At 41.6% G+C, this 12,209-nt stretch overlaps 1 protein-coding gene across 3 annotated transcripts in view; it reads left to right on the top strand.

Moving 5' to 3' along the window:
- The window catches only part of TMOD2 (tropomodulin 2), a 47,733-nt gene extending 36,284 nt beyond the window's left edge, over nucleotides 1-11,449 (top strand). For 2 of the 3 annotated variants that reach the window (XM_064570474.1, XM_045900067.2), the window contains 3 exons: nucleotides 2,945-3,088; nucleotides 8,460-8,604; nucleotides 10,534-11,449. In XM_064570474.1, the coding sequence (XP_064426544.1) occupies nucleotides 2,945-3,088; nucleotides 8,460-8,604; nucleotides 10,534-10,568 (324 nt within the window). In that variant the 3' untranslated portion in view covers nucleotides 10,569-11,449. The other variant, XM_045900068.3, reaches the window with a different exon arrangement.
- Nucleotides 11,450-12,209: the final 760 nt, after the last annotated feature.

Here is a 12,209-nt window from a genome sequence, read left to right as displayed (position 1 = left end):
TGACTCTTGGTTTTGGCTCAGGTTATGGTCTCGGGGTGGTGGAATTGAGCCCTCTGTCAGGCCCTGTGCTCAGCATGGATTCTGTTTTTCCCTGTCCCCCCAGCCCTGGCTTCTACTCTCTCTCTTTCTCTCTAAAATAAGTAAATAAATAAATAAATAAAATCTTAAAAAAATATATAGCAATCCAGGCTATAGCCTGAGATTCTGATTTAATTCATTTGGGGTGGGGCCCAATACTTTATATATCTTAACATTCATTCTAACATGCAGGCAGAGTAGAAAACCCCTGATATACATACTTTTTTGTTTTTGATTTATCATGTTAAATAATTTTTGTTTCTCCATTAGAAAAGCTGAGAGTAGTTCTATAATCTGCCTTCATCCCTCCTCCTTTTTCTACCTCCAAATTATAATTATTCCATTATTTTCACGCATTTCAGTTTTATATGTTTTATGCCCTTATAGTCTATGTTTTATATATAGGTTGATTGTAAAAATTTAAAACTTTTCACCAGTATTTACAACTACCTGGCTATATAAATATATAAATCTGTTTTCATGGGCCTTGCTGTCTACTGACTAATGCTGGTCTGAGTCTTGTTCCTTTGTAAGTAACTTATTTTTTCTTACTAGAAACTTTTAGGACTCTCTCTTTTCCCTTGGAGTTCTGAAATTTCACTTGTATGTGTCCACTTGTGAGTCTTCTTTACTCATTTTGCTGAGCATTCTATGGGTTCTTTCAGATGAAGACTCATAACTCTCTTCAACTCTAGGAAATTTTTTTCTTATTATTTTATAATTTCTTCCCTTGTGTTGTCTTTTTTCTTTTGTCCTTCTGAAACTCCTACTAGATGAATGTTGAACTTCTGTATCTTTCCCCATATCTTTTAACATTTGTCTCATATTTTCTAGCTTTGTCTTTTTACTCTACCTTCTTGGGAATAGCCCTCGATTTATGTTCTCACTCACCAACGTGCTCTTCAGCCATGCTCATTCATTTTGTAATTCTGGATGTCCATTACCTTTCTTTATTTCAATGTAGTATTTAAACTTTTCAGAACATTTTCTTGTTCAAATTCCTCTTTTTTTCTCCCCACAATAGCCAGTATTTATTTTATGGATACAATGTGTTTTCTTTCTTTTTCTTTTTTTGGTGGGTGAGAAGAGGGAGAATAACAATTAGAATTTTTACATTTGTTTCTGTTCCCTCTATGGCATGTTGTCCTGTTTGGTCAACTTGGCTTTTCTCTTCCATGAGGTTGGTTTTCCTACTTTGTCCGGTAGTCACTGGTTGCCAGACTTGCGAATAGAGAACGAGGTGGTTTTGTGTAAACCAGGATCGTTTCCTCTGCAGTTGTGTCAGTGTGTTTCACCAACAGACCTCTCCCTCAAAAGGGAGGCCCTTTCTGTTTCCCATTTGTCACCATCCAACAGGCTATGTAATTTATTTATTTATCAACTGCCCTCTTAGGACAGAGATTTTTCTTTTCTCTGCTGCTGGCATACTGCACACTGTAGAAGCCCGATAGTCTTTTCTGATTGATTGATTGAATGAATGAATGCATGAATGCATGCATGCTTTTGTAAGCAGGCAGGTGGACTGACTGCAGCCCTCTCTGAAGGGTGTGCATGGGGAGCTGTCAGGTAGCTGGGAGTCCCCCACAAGTCTATGGCTAGGAAGGCTTCACTCTGGGAGGGGTTCCTTCCTGGACATAGCTGCCTCTCCTCTCCGTTTCTCCCACACTGTGTCTGGTGAGGGGTCTGAAGGTGCCTCTGTTTCTGCATGGCTTCTGTCTCAGCTCCTGGCCTCACTGGAGCTTCTTCCTAGGAAAGTTTTCATTGACAGGGGGCTGGCAGTTGCTTCTTTCCTGGGAAACTGCAGGGAGGGGCGACGTGCTCTCCGTCTGCTCCACCTGTTCCAGTCTGTTCTGAAGGCAGTTCTTTCAGGAGATGCCCCTTACCTTACCTCTGGTGTCTCAGGCAACAGCTTTTTTTGTGGTCATTTCTCCACCAGGCTGTCTTTTTTCTGTATTTTGGCAATTCTTCAAGGTAATGGCCCTCTGTTTTGTTTTGTTTTTCTTGCACTGTGAGAGTTCCAGTCATTTAAAAATGGTATCTTTTCTTCATGCCAGGGGCCAACTTTGGGTGCAAGGGGAACAGGCAGGTGCATGTGTGTATCTCTTGTTTTGATCTGGGGGTCTCCAGTGGGTTTGCTACTCTGAATGGTGATTATATTCCAAAAGTTATCTTTGAAGAATTCTAATTTATAGATGACCTGAAATAATATGACTACATCAGTAGTGCCTACATGCTAGTCGACAGTAAAGTGTTTTTATCCGTTCATAGGAAAAGGGACAAAATAAAATAATTCTGAGATCGGGCGCCTGGGTGGCTCAGTTGGTTAAGCGACTGCCTTCGGCTCAGGTCATGATCCTGGAGTCCCTGGATCGAGTCCCGCATCGGGCTTCCTGCTCGGCAGGGAGTCTGCTTCGTCCTCTGACCCTATCTCCTCTCAGGTGTTCTCTCTCTTTCTCTCTCTCTCAAATAAATAAATAAAATCTTTAAAAAAATAATAATAATTCTGAGATCATGTCCTTTCTACATTTCTCCTAATGTTAAAATGTCTTTTTCTCAAAAACACAAAAAAACAAAAACCACACGCACAAAAAACAAACTGCTAATGATAACATATGGTGGTGGGATTTTACTCAACGTTCTTACTTAACAACGTTGGTAATCCTGGGTCAGGATTTTTTGTTTTAGTTTTTCTTTTACAGGTATGCAAAATTCGTAAGTCTGGGCTGCTGGACTGAATTATTCTTAGTTTGATTTGACTAAGTTTTTCTTTTAGTATATAAAAAACATCTGTGTTTAATTTGGGGCTGGGAGTTCAGTAAATAAATCTTTACAAGCATTAATGGTTACTTCTTTTTTGCATAATAAGGCTTTTGCAGATATGCTGAAAGTAAATAAGACCTTGAAAAGCCTCAACATCGAATCCAATTTTATCACTGGGTCCGGGATCCTGGCCCTGGTGGAGGCACTGAGAGAGAATGACACCCTGACGGAGATCAAGATCGACAACCAGGTGTGACTCATAGGGTGCATGTGAAGAGGGGGCCACAAGGCAGTGAGTTTAAAGCCAAGTTCTATGACTCGATTCGATGTTCCGGCTTTCCTGTAAGTTACAACAGCTGCTGGCCTGTGGAGGGTATATGGGAGTGCATGTCGGTAACCAGACGCGATGCACAGTGAGGCAGCCCGAGACGGAAAGGGCCAGCTCCCCACCAGCCCTCAGCTAGTCAGGTACCGGGGCAGAGAGGAGGGGGGCCGAAGGTGTTGAGGGCTACTTTGTGCAGCCATCGTCATCCTTGCCTCCTAGCAGGAACCGCAGCCAGTCCTGTCCCAGCCTTGCTGTTGCCTCTCACTGGAACTAGGGCTTTGAGGAGAAAGTGGGCTGGCCATGCCCAGAGACAGACTCCTTGCTCTTGGTTGGAGGTTGCCAGAGCTGAAAAAAAATTGAGCAAAACTAGACTCCTGCAGTCTGCGCCTGGCCACAGAGCCTGTTTAGAGGAATCCAGGTTCTAGAAGATGGTCTGGCTTAGAGAAGCAGGCCACACCCATAGTGCGATCACAGTCTCAGCTCTGTTGCGGTGTTTCTTAGCTTCCCATCAACAGCCAAAGCAAGCGGCTTGTCTCTAGGGCCACATCTTCCTGTACCCTAAAGGCCTTTTCCCAGCATCCACCTGCCATGTTTCCAGTGGCTCTGCTGGCTTCAGCTGGCTCCTGCTGTTGGACAGCAAGCCTCAGTTCTCAGCATAGTGCTGTGCCCTGCCCCTTTCAGTACAGGGAACTGTCTGCCATGGGACTCAGTGAGTCTGAGAGGCCTAGACACTGTCTAGTGAGAAGAAAGGGCCCTGCAAGGGCCCAGAAAGAGGAGACAACACAGAGCCTTGTGCTGTGAGCATTCTCCTATTAGGGGTGGGGGTGGCAGGGACAGTGGGGAGAGTGCCCGCTGAGAGTGCCCCCTGCATGTCTGGAAATTCCCTAGTCTAAACCCTCCAAGAGCTGATAGAGCCCCGGGATTCTACCCAGGACTTTTGCTTAAGTATGGAAACCCCCAACAGGTCCCATGAACAACTCTACTATCCTTTTTTGCTACTTAGGACACGTGAGCTCCTTCAGGGCAGGTCCTCTGCCCCTCGACTCCTCCAGAGGCTTGCTGCCAGGGGAGCAGGGGAAGCTACAGAAGACAGGTGCTCCTTTATTCTCACCCTCCCCAGAAAGGATGCATCACCAAAGCAGCTTTCCCAAATGAAGATATGTGAAGGGGATATACACACCCAGCCGTACACTCTCAGGAAGCTGGATGCCGTGTATCCTGGTGTGTGTCCAGCTGCTAGTAAATTTAAAAAGAGGCATCAGGGAGTGGGAGAGTAGGAAAATGAGCTAGAGAGAAATATGAACTGAAAGAAAAGATGTGATAGCTCAGGAATATTTATCAGTTGAACTAGTATTAGGCAGTAGTTAAGTGAGCTCTTAGCATATTATTTCCAGGACATCTACGACAGAAGTGGATACCTTATTCCAAAGTGTATTTAACTTATGTTGGTTTAGGTCATTATGAAACCCCGTATCTGAAGTAATGTTCCAGAAACTATGTTCCTGGTTCCTTGTAAGATACCACCTAGTTAGGATTGCCAGATAAAATACAGTTAAATTTGAATTTCAGATAAACAACAAATAACTTTTAGTATAAGTATGTACCATGAAATATTTGGGACATACTATACTAAAATATATTTTTTTCTTTTTATTTATTGATATTATTTATTTTTATTAATCAAAATTCAAATTTAACTAGGTGTCCTGTATTTTTATTTGCTAAATCTGGCAACCCTACATCTAATGAGTGAGATGGAAACCTGAACATTGAGACGAGAGCAGCTTTTCCTAATGCATGTGAAGAAGACCCTGAAATACAAATCCTGAATTTGCTCTCTTAAATCCCCTTACATCAACCTTATCACCCCTTTTCAGTCATCTAGAATGGAATGGTGTAGTTTTCCCACTTTATTCCCCAATATGCCTCTGAAATAGCTTCTTTACATTTCTGACAAGAGGATTGAGACTTTCTAGAGCAACCGGAAAAATTCCTTGCTTTATTCCAAGAAAGAGGAAATTCAGAGTCAGAACTTGATTTCCATCCAAATTCTGCTTATCGACTCATAGCCTATTAGAAGTAGACCTCAGTTTCCTCGTCTGTGTAATGAAGGGTTTGAAATAAAATAATCTGCAAGACCGTTTCCTCAGGCAGGGCCAGCAGCTGAGACCAATTTAGCACCCTTGGGGCAGGCAGCCACGCCAAAGTGAAGGCCTGCTGAGAGCCTGTCACTGGGGCAGGCTGCTGTGGCTAGGCTCTGGGTAAATAGGTAATGATTTAATCAGATGCCCCGTGTGAGAAGGACAATCGGTGATGCATATTAATGAAACAGATGGGTAACTGCTAAAGAAATTTGAGTAAACAAAAAAGGTCATTAAAAAAACAGAAGAAATGTATGCTTAAACTTTGATTTTTCTTTTTCATTTGTATTTAGTGACTTATAAAAGGGAAACAGACAAATTATAAGAAATTTTGGCCTACATTTGTTGCCCTGGGTTTATATGACACAGAAGACCTCAAATAAAAAGACTCAGGCTGAGAAAGAAGGTGCCCTGTGTTACATTACTTTCTCCCTTTCTTTTCTATGCTCCTTCCCAATATAATTTTCTGCAGCTCCTACATCCCTTATATAGCCATCAGCATGCCCATCCTGCATATTACCCAAGCGCAGGACTCCAAAGACGTGAAATTTGTGAGAGGAAGTAAAGGGACTTTTATGTCATCCCTCCCCATCAGCCACAACCCCATGAGCTCCTTCTGCCCTTGGATAGCACCAGGGGCATAAGGCATAGCTATGGCAGCCCCAGCCTTAGCTCAAGTCTCAATCTTTAGTACAGCGCACTGTTCTAAAGCATGTCGTGAGCTAAAGTTGTTCATGAAACTGTGAGGTCAGGATCTCTTTTCTCTGCCTCTCCCTCCCATTAGCTTAGAACACTAATTTCTACACTGGATACCCAAAGTTGTTATTGTCTAACTGGAAATACCACATTTTGTTAATTTCTTGGGGAGAGACTGGTTTGACAGGTTGCTGAGTGAAAAGAAAGAAAAGGAGCAAAGAATTAGACCTTAGGCCTTGCCTAGAACATAAAAGTTTCTCTCTAAATTTTCTCCTCCACCTGCTCAATACTTACATTTTCCAAATTTAAAAGGTGTATTTTTAAAATATAATAAAGCAATCAGAATTGCATGATGCTGGCATAGAAATAGACTTGGCAGAACAGTGGATTCCTGAAACAGATCCAAGTACACCTGAGAATTTTGTAGCAAAGTACCTCCGTGAGGAAAGGATAAAGTAAAAGATAGTGGGACAATTTCACTAGCATTTTGGAACAAGATTAAGTTGGGGCTCTATCTTGATTCTTATACTAAAATTCACTCCAGATGAAATGAAGATTTAAATATGAAAATATATGAAATCATAAAATGGAAGAAATCAGAAGGATTTCTGATAGAAGAAATCAGAAGAGCCTTCCTAAACATGATATAAAATCTAGATTGATATAAATTTAGCCACATGAAAATGAAAAGAGAATCAAAAAAAAAAGTCAAAAGACAAACTGAACAAAGTATTTTCAACACATTTGACAAAAGGCTAATTTCCTAATATATAAGAAACTTACAAATTAAAAAAAAAAAGGAACCATGGGCTGTTTAAAAAATATATACAAATGACAGAGATTGGTAGTTTCCAAAAAGAGAAATACAGACGCATAAGAAAATTAATTGTTCTTACTCATAATTTGAGAAATGCAAATTAAAGCAATTAAATAAATAGAAGTGAAATATAAATCTTTACCAATTAGAATGACAAACGGGGAAAAGATTGATAATATCCTATGTTGGCCAGGGTAGGGAAAATAGTAAATCTCAAACACTGTTAGTAGGAGTAAAAAACTGTCATACTTTTGAGGGTAAGTGAGTAATGTATCAAAATTTGAAACATGCTTACTCTTGGGCCCAGCCCTAATTTGCCCTACAGGCACACTTGCAGAAATGTCCTAGGATATACTGTGTGTGCGAGGGAAATTCACTGCAGCAGCGTTGTTTGGAATAGTAGAAATGGAAAAGGTGTTCTCAATGTTAAATGAGAAATAAAAATGTTTCAGAACAATATGCCGGTATAATCCATTTATGTGAAAAAGCATACATGTACATATGATTAGGTATACATATGAATGCATAGAAAATGTTTTAAAAGACTACATATCATATGCCAAACTGGCTTTCTCTATGGGGAATGGAAATACTGGGGGAAGGGAGCTTTTGTATTTTATACACTTTTTATGTGCTTTTTCTAAATAAGCCTATACTTTTTTTAAAGATTTTTTTTTTTAAATTTATTTGACAAAGAGAGAGACAGCAAGAGAGGGAACACAAGCAGGGGGAGTAGGAGAGGGAGAAGCAGGCTTCCCACTGAGCAGAGAGCCCAATGTGGGGCTTGATCCCAGGACCCTGGGATCATGACCTGAGCCAAAGGCAGACGCTTAACGACTGAGCCACCCAGGGGCCCCAAGCCTATACTTTTTAAGTTAAAAATTTTTAATAAATATATTATGGAAAAATTGAATTTTAATTTTTGTTAACTGTTAAATTTTGATTAATTTTAAATTCCTATATTTACATGCCCCTGTTTTTTTTTTATTCTGCTTTTAGTTTTTTTATTCTATGTCTCAGCTTAAAAAACAAACAAAAAAACCAAGAAACCTCTTTTCACCCACTTAAAAAACTTGGGGATTTTTCTACAGCCCAATAACACCCTTCAGGGTTTGATAATTGTCCTGGCCATGGTTCAAACCACAATGAAGTTTCTTTGGGATCTCCTACTGAGAATCTGCTGAGAAAGAATGGCCAGCTGGTTGATGACCTTTAATTATTTTGGAAATGGATCCCAGAATAGAAAATTCAGTAATTGGATTGATTGCTATAAGACAGTTTCACTACTTAAAAACACCCTTTGTTTAAACCATAGAAACTGGGGTAAATTGGAAACACCGAATATTAGTTTTGCTTTAATTTTACATGTGGAATCATCTTTTCCTTCATAAATAATTGGCTTAGTCTTTTCGGTTTAGCATGCCAACAGACTTGGCTGTCTGTTGGATTTTGCTTCTAGACAAGGAGCAGGTCTCAAGTGACTATATGGGAGAAAATATCTCAAGTGACTTTATTCCTTTCAATGTGAGACTTTTACCCCTTTATGTTTTTGTCCAGCAAGTAGCTATGCATCTCTCCCATGCAAGTAACTGTTTCCTCTTTCTTCTTGGTCGTCCTGTTATGTGTCCGCACCTGTAACCAGAGACAGCAGCTGGGAACTGCTGTGGAGATGGAAATTGCCCAGATGCTCGAGGAGAATTCAAGGATCCTCAAGTTTGGATATCAGTTTACCAAGCAAGGGCCTCGAACAAGGGTGGCAGCCGCCATCACAAAGAATAATGACCTAGGTAACGCAGCCCTAATGTGTGCTGTTAGCAATTAGAAGAGTACGGTGACTATTTCTCCACCTCAGATGCAATATCTCACAGACATCATTCCACTGGCCTTTGGTGTCAGCACTTGATCAAATGCACATTATTACGTTATCCTGGGAATTCTCATCAGCTTTGCGGTGTTTCAATTTTACTGTAGCATTCTCTCAAGAAGAACTATTTGTTCTTCTTTTCCAGACAGGCTTTGATTTTTGCTTGGTTTCCTTTATGCATTTGGTTCTCCTTTACTTCTTACATGTAGCCACCCTGTGTTGTTATCTGCACCAGAAGATGGATACAGTGACATGGAAATTCCCAGTTCACTTATGTTTGACCCCTGGCTGTGCTTTTGCACTTGGGTATAAATGCAGTTATGTCTGATACTTTGGTGATTTCCACGTGAAGTAAACTAAGGGAGCTATGTTATAAAGATTAAACTTAGAAGTAGCTTTTTCAGTTAGCCCCTCTTTAGTTTTTCCTGCTGCCTACTCTTTGCTGAGGATCCGTAATATTTCTTCTGTTAGGATGAGAGGGGGCATATCCTGGTCAACCACAGCACAGAAGAATGGGACAGATATGGAAGGCTTGGTCTGGGCACAGCTCAGTCACCTGAAGCAGCATGGCAACAGGACATCCAAGAGTTGACAGTCACTTGGCAAGCAGCCAGCCAATAGCAGCACTCGGTCCCCAGTTTGAGGTTTGGGGACAGAAGGCCAGACCTTGGCTGGGAGAACTGGGCACAGTGTTCTGCCAAGTAGAGTGCTGGCCATGGGGAGGATTCAGATCATAGACAAGACAGAAACCAAGAGTTGGAACCGGAAGGGGCAGGCAAAGATTAGTGTCCCTCTCCCTGCCCAGGCGTGCTCAGCCAAGCTGCTGAGGCCCGGGCCACGTAGGTTGTGTGACCTCCGGAGGCTGGCCAGGCATATGGCAGTGCTTGCCATTGGGATGTAGAGGATGAGGCTAAGGGGGCAGCCCTGCACACAGGGCTTTGGGGAAGGGTGGAGGCAGCAGTCAGCACCGAGAACTGCAGGGAGTCCACAGCTGAACAACATGGAGACCAAAGAGAAACAGGCAAAAGAAAAGGCTTGAAGTAAATGGAAAAACGATCATGAGCCCAGAAGTGGCAGCTGTGGGCAATAGCTTTTGTCTCATTTTCTGCAGGCTGGGCTATTTAAAGTGGAGAGTTAGGGCAGGACCACAGTCTGGGCACCTTTTTGCCAAATCCAGGAAGGTTAGAGTAACCCTCTTCCTACCCACCAGACAGGCCTGCAGGTGGAGAGGTGAAAGGGGGAAATGGGTTGCAGAAACTGGGAATGGGCCATCAGAGCAACTTTTTGATACTAAGTACCCACTTAAGGGAACCTTAATCTCTGAGTTTGCCTGCCATCTGAATCATGCCTTCTTTGGAAGCTTGATACTTGCCGGGGGCGGGGAGGTGGTTTGTATAAAACAGGTTTCAAAACTTTGAACATTTGTTTGCGGCTCCTCCTGGTGTTCAGGCCGTAAGCTGAATTCATAGATTGTACATGTGTCGTCCTGGGGAGTTAAAGCCAGGTGGGGATCAGGTTGCACAGAGGCTGTGGGTATGTGACCATGGAAATACTCAGGACTTCACTGTTTCACGGGTCTATTCTGGACCTGCCACTCCATAGAAATTTCTAACATTCAAATTCTCAAATATCAGACGTGACTTTATTTAAAATGTAAATTCCGCAAAACACTAGGTTATGATATCATTTCCATTTATAGCATGTACTGGGTAATTGAGTATTGAAATTTAAGATAACTATATCCTTAAACGTGTGGGATTGCTGTTCAGTGTGATTAATGTTGTTGCTCTGGAATTTAAGCACCATTCCTTCAATTTACCTTTTTTCTTTCCTGTCTTTATTTCTCACCTAGTTCGTAAAAAGCGAGTTGAAGGAGACCGAAGGTAAACTTTCGCAAGACGAGGCTGAGTTGCACCCTGGTGGCCATTTAGAAATAAGCAAGCAAAAACCCTTCTCCTTCCCCATCAGGACCATTTTATTCAAGGTTGTGCATTTCCGTTAACCACCTGGCTAATAATTTAATCGTTGTTCTTTTTTAGCACTACTTATTTATCTTGGATTTTTTAAGATATACAATTGTCTCATTTGCTCACGGGCACCTCTGGCAACTCGCACCAGTGGACCTCAGCAGAGCTTTAGTAGGTAACAGCGATCGAAAATTACTTAACCACTTTCAGATTGGGTTGCCTGGCTTTCTTACATGAACTTTTCTTTTTTTTTTAAATCACTGAAAGGAATTTAGTATATACATGTATTTGTAACTGTGATCACGATAGAGGCCTATCTCTGTTTACATGCATAGCTTTGAGTTAGGCTAAATACATCAGAAGTACTCTTCTGACCACATAAGAAGTTAGTATTGCCAATCTTTCACTGGGTGAGAAAATGTGACCAACTTGGCGCAAGTTCTCCCCCAGTTCCAGAAGAATCACTAAATGCACGTGTCCCACTGTTGGAAGATCAGTGGTATCGTCTTCCTGAAAGCAAGGCAGCATCATGATACTTTAACACAGCATCAGCAAATAAGTCTGAAATAGTAACCCATGAATAGTCTTCAAGATAGACTTACAGGCAGCAAAATTAATTAGCACACTTACCTTTATTGATTATTCAACATAAATCGATCTTTAACATGACTCTAATAGATAAAACTTTTTACAAAGCTGTTTTAAACTTTTCCAGACATGATGGGAAATTTTTAAATTTTAGAAACAGGGCGGCTTTTAAGACAGTACATTCCTCAATAAAACAATAATAATTACACCTTAGTCAGAGTTGTCTGATACATATGATTGCATCATTTGGGCAAATTTTATTTTTATTTATTTATTTTTTAAAGATTTTATTTATTTATTTGACAGAGAGAGAGAGAGAGACAGCAAGAGAGGGAACACAAGCAGGGGGAGCGGGAGAGGGAGAAGCAGGCTTCCCGCAGAGCAGGGAGCCCAATGCGGGGCTCGATCCCAGGACCCCGGGATCATGAACTGAGCCGACGGCCGTCGCTTAACAACTGAGTCACCCAGGCACCCCTTTCTGGCAAATTTTAGAGGCATTTATTGCTTTATCTTTAGTGTGACAAGATCACAGAATGAAATGTGAATGTTCAAGTTATTTATACAAACATTTGTCCATATGGCATGATCTATCCAGAGCTTTGCAGACATCAGGAAAGAAGTGTGAATTATCGCTTCTCCAGATGTGTGTCATCTCAAGGACAAAGCCTGTGAATGTACAACTGAGATGATTGCGTGGTTGTGTGCAATAACTTTTCATCTAGCAGAGCAACAGTGTGATGCTAAGCTAAGGAAACATAGGACTACAGTCTTTGGCTCAAGCTCACATGCCTTTGATGACAGTCAGTGCCTGAGGCTGTCATTGGCACCCTGACCCTGCCTCAGGCACCTCTCCCTCTCTCCCTTTCTTCTCTCTTCTCCCCTCCTTCCCTTCCAACTCTTTCTCTTTTTTCTTCTTTTGTCTGAAATTCTGAGCCTTGGAAAGGCGACATCCCTTGTGCTGGTGACACCTGGA

The sequence above is a fragment of the Mirounga angustirostris genome, unplaced genomic scaffold (assembly GCF_029215605.1).
Source record: "Mirounga angustirostris isolate CCGP_5_RB_7025 unplaced genomic scaffold, mMirAng1.0.hap1 SCAF_9, whole genome shotgun sequence".
Lineage (NCBI taxonomy): Eukaryota > Metazoa > Chordata > Mammalia > Carnivora > Phocidae > Mirounga > Mirounga angustirostris.
The sequence above is the reverse complement of the archived record's forward strand: the minus strand, read 5'-3'. Positions and strand labels throughout refer to the sequence as shown.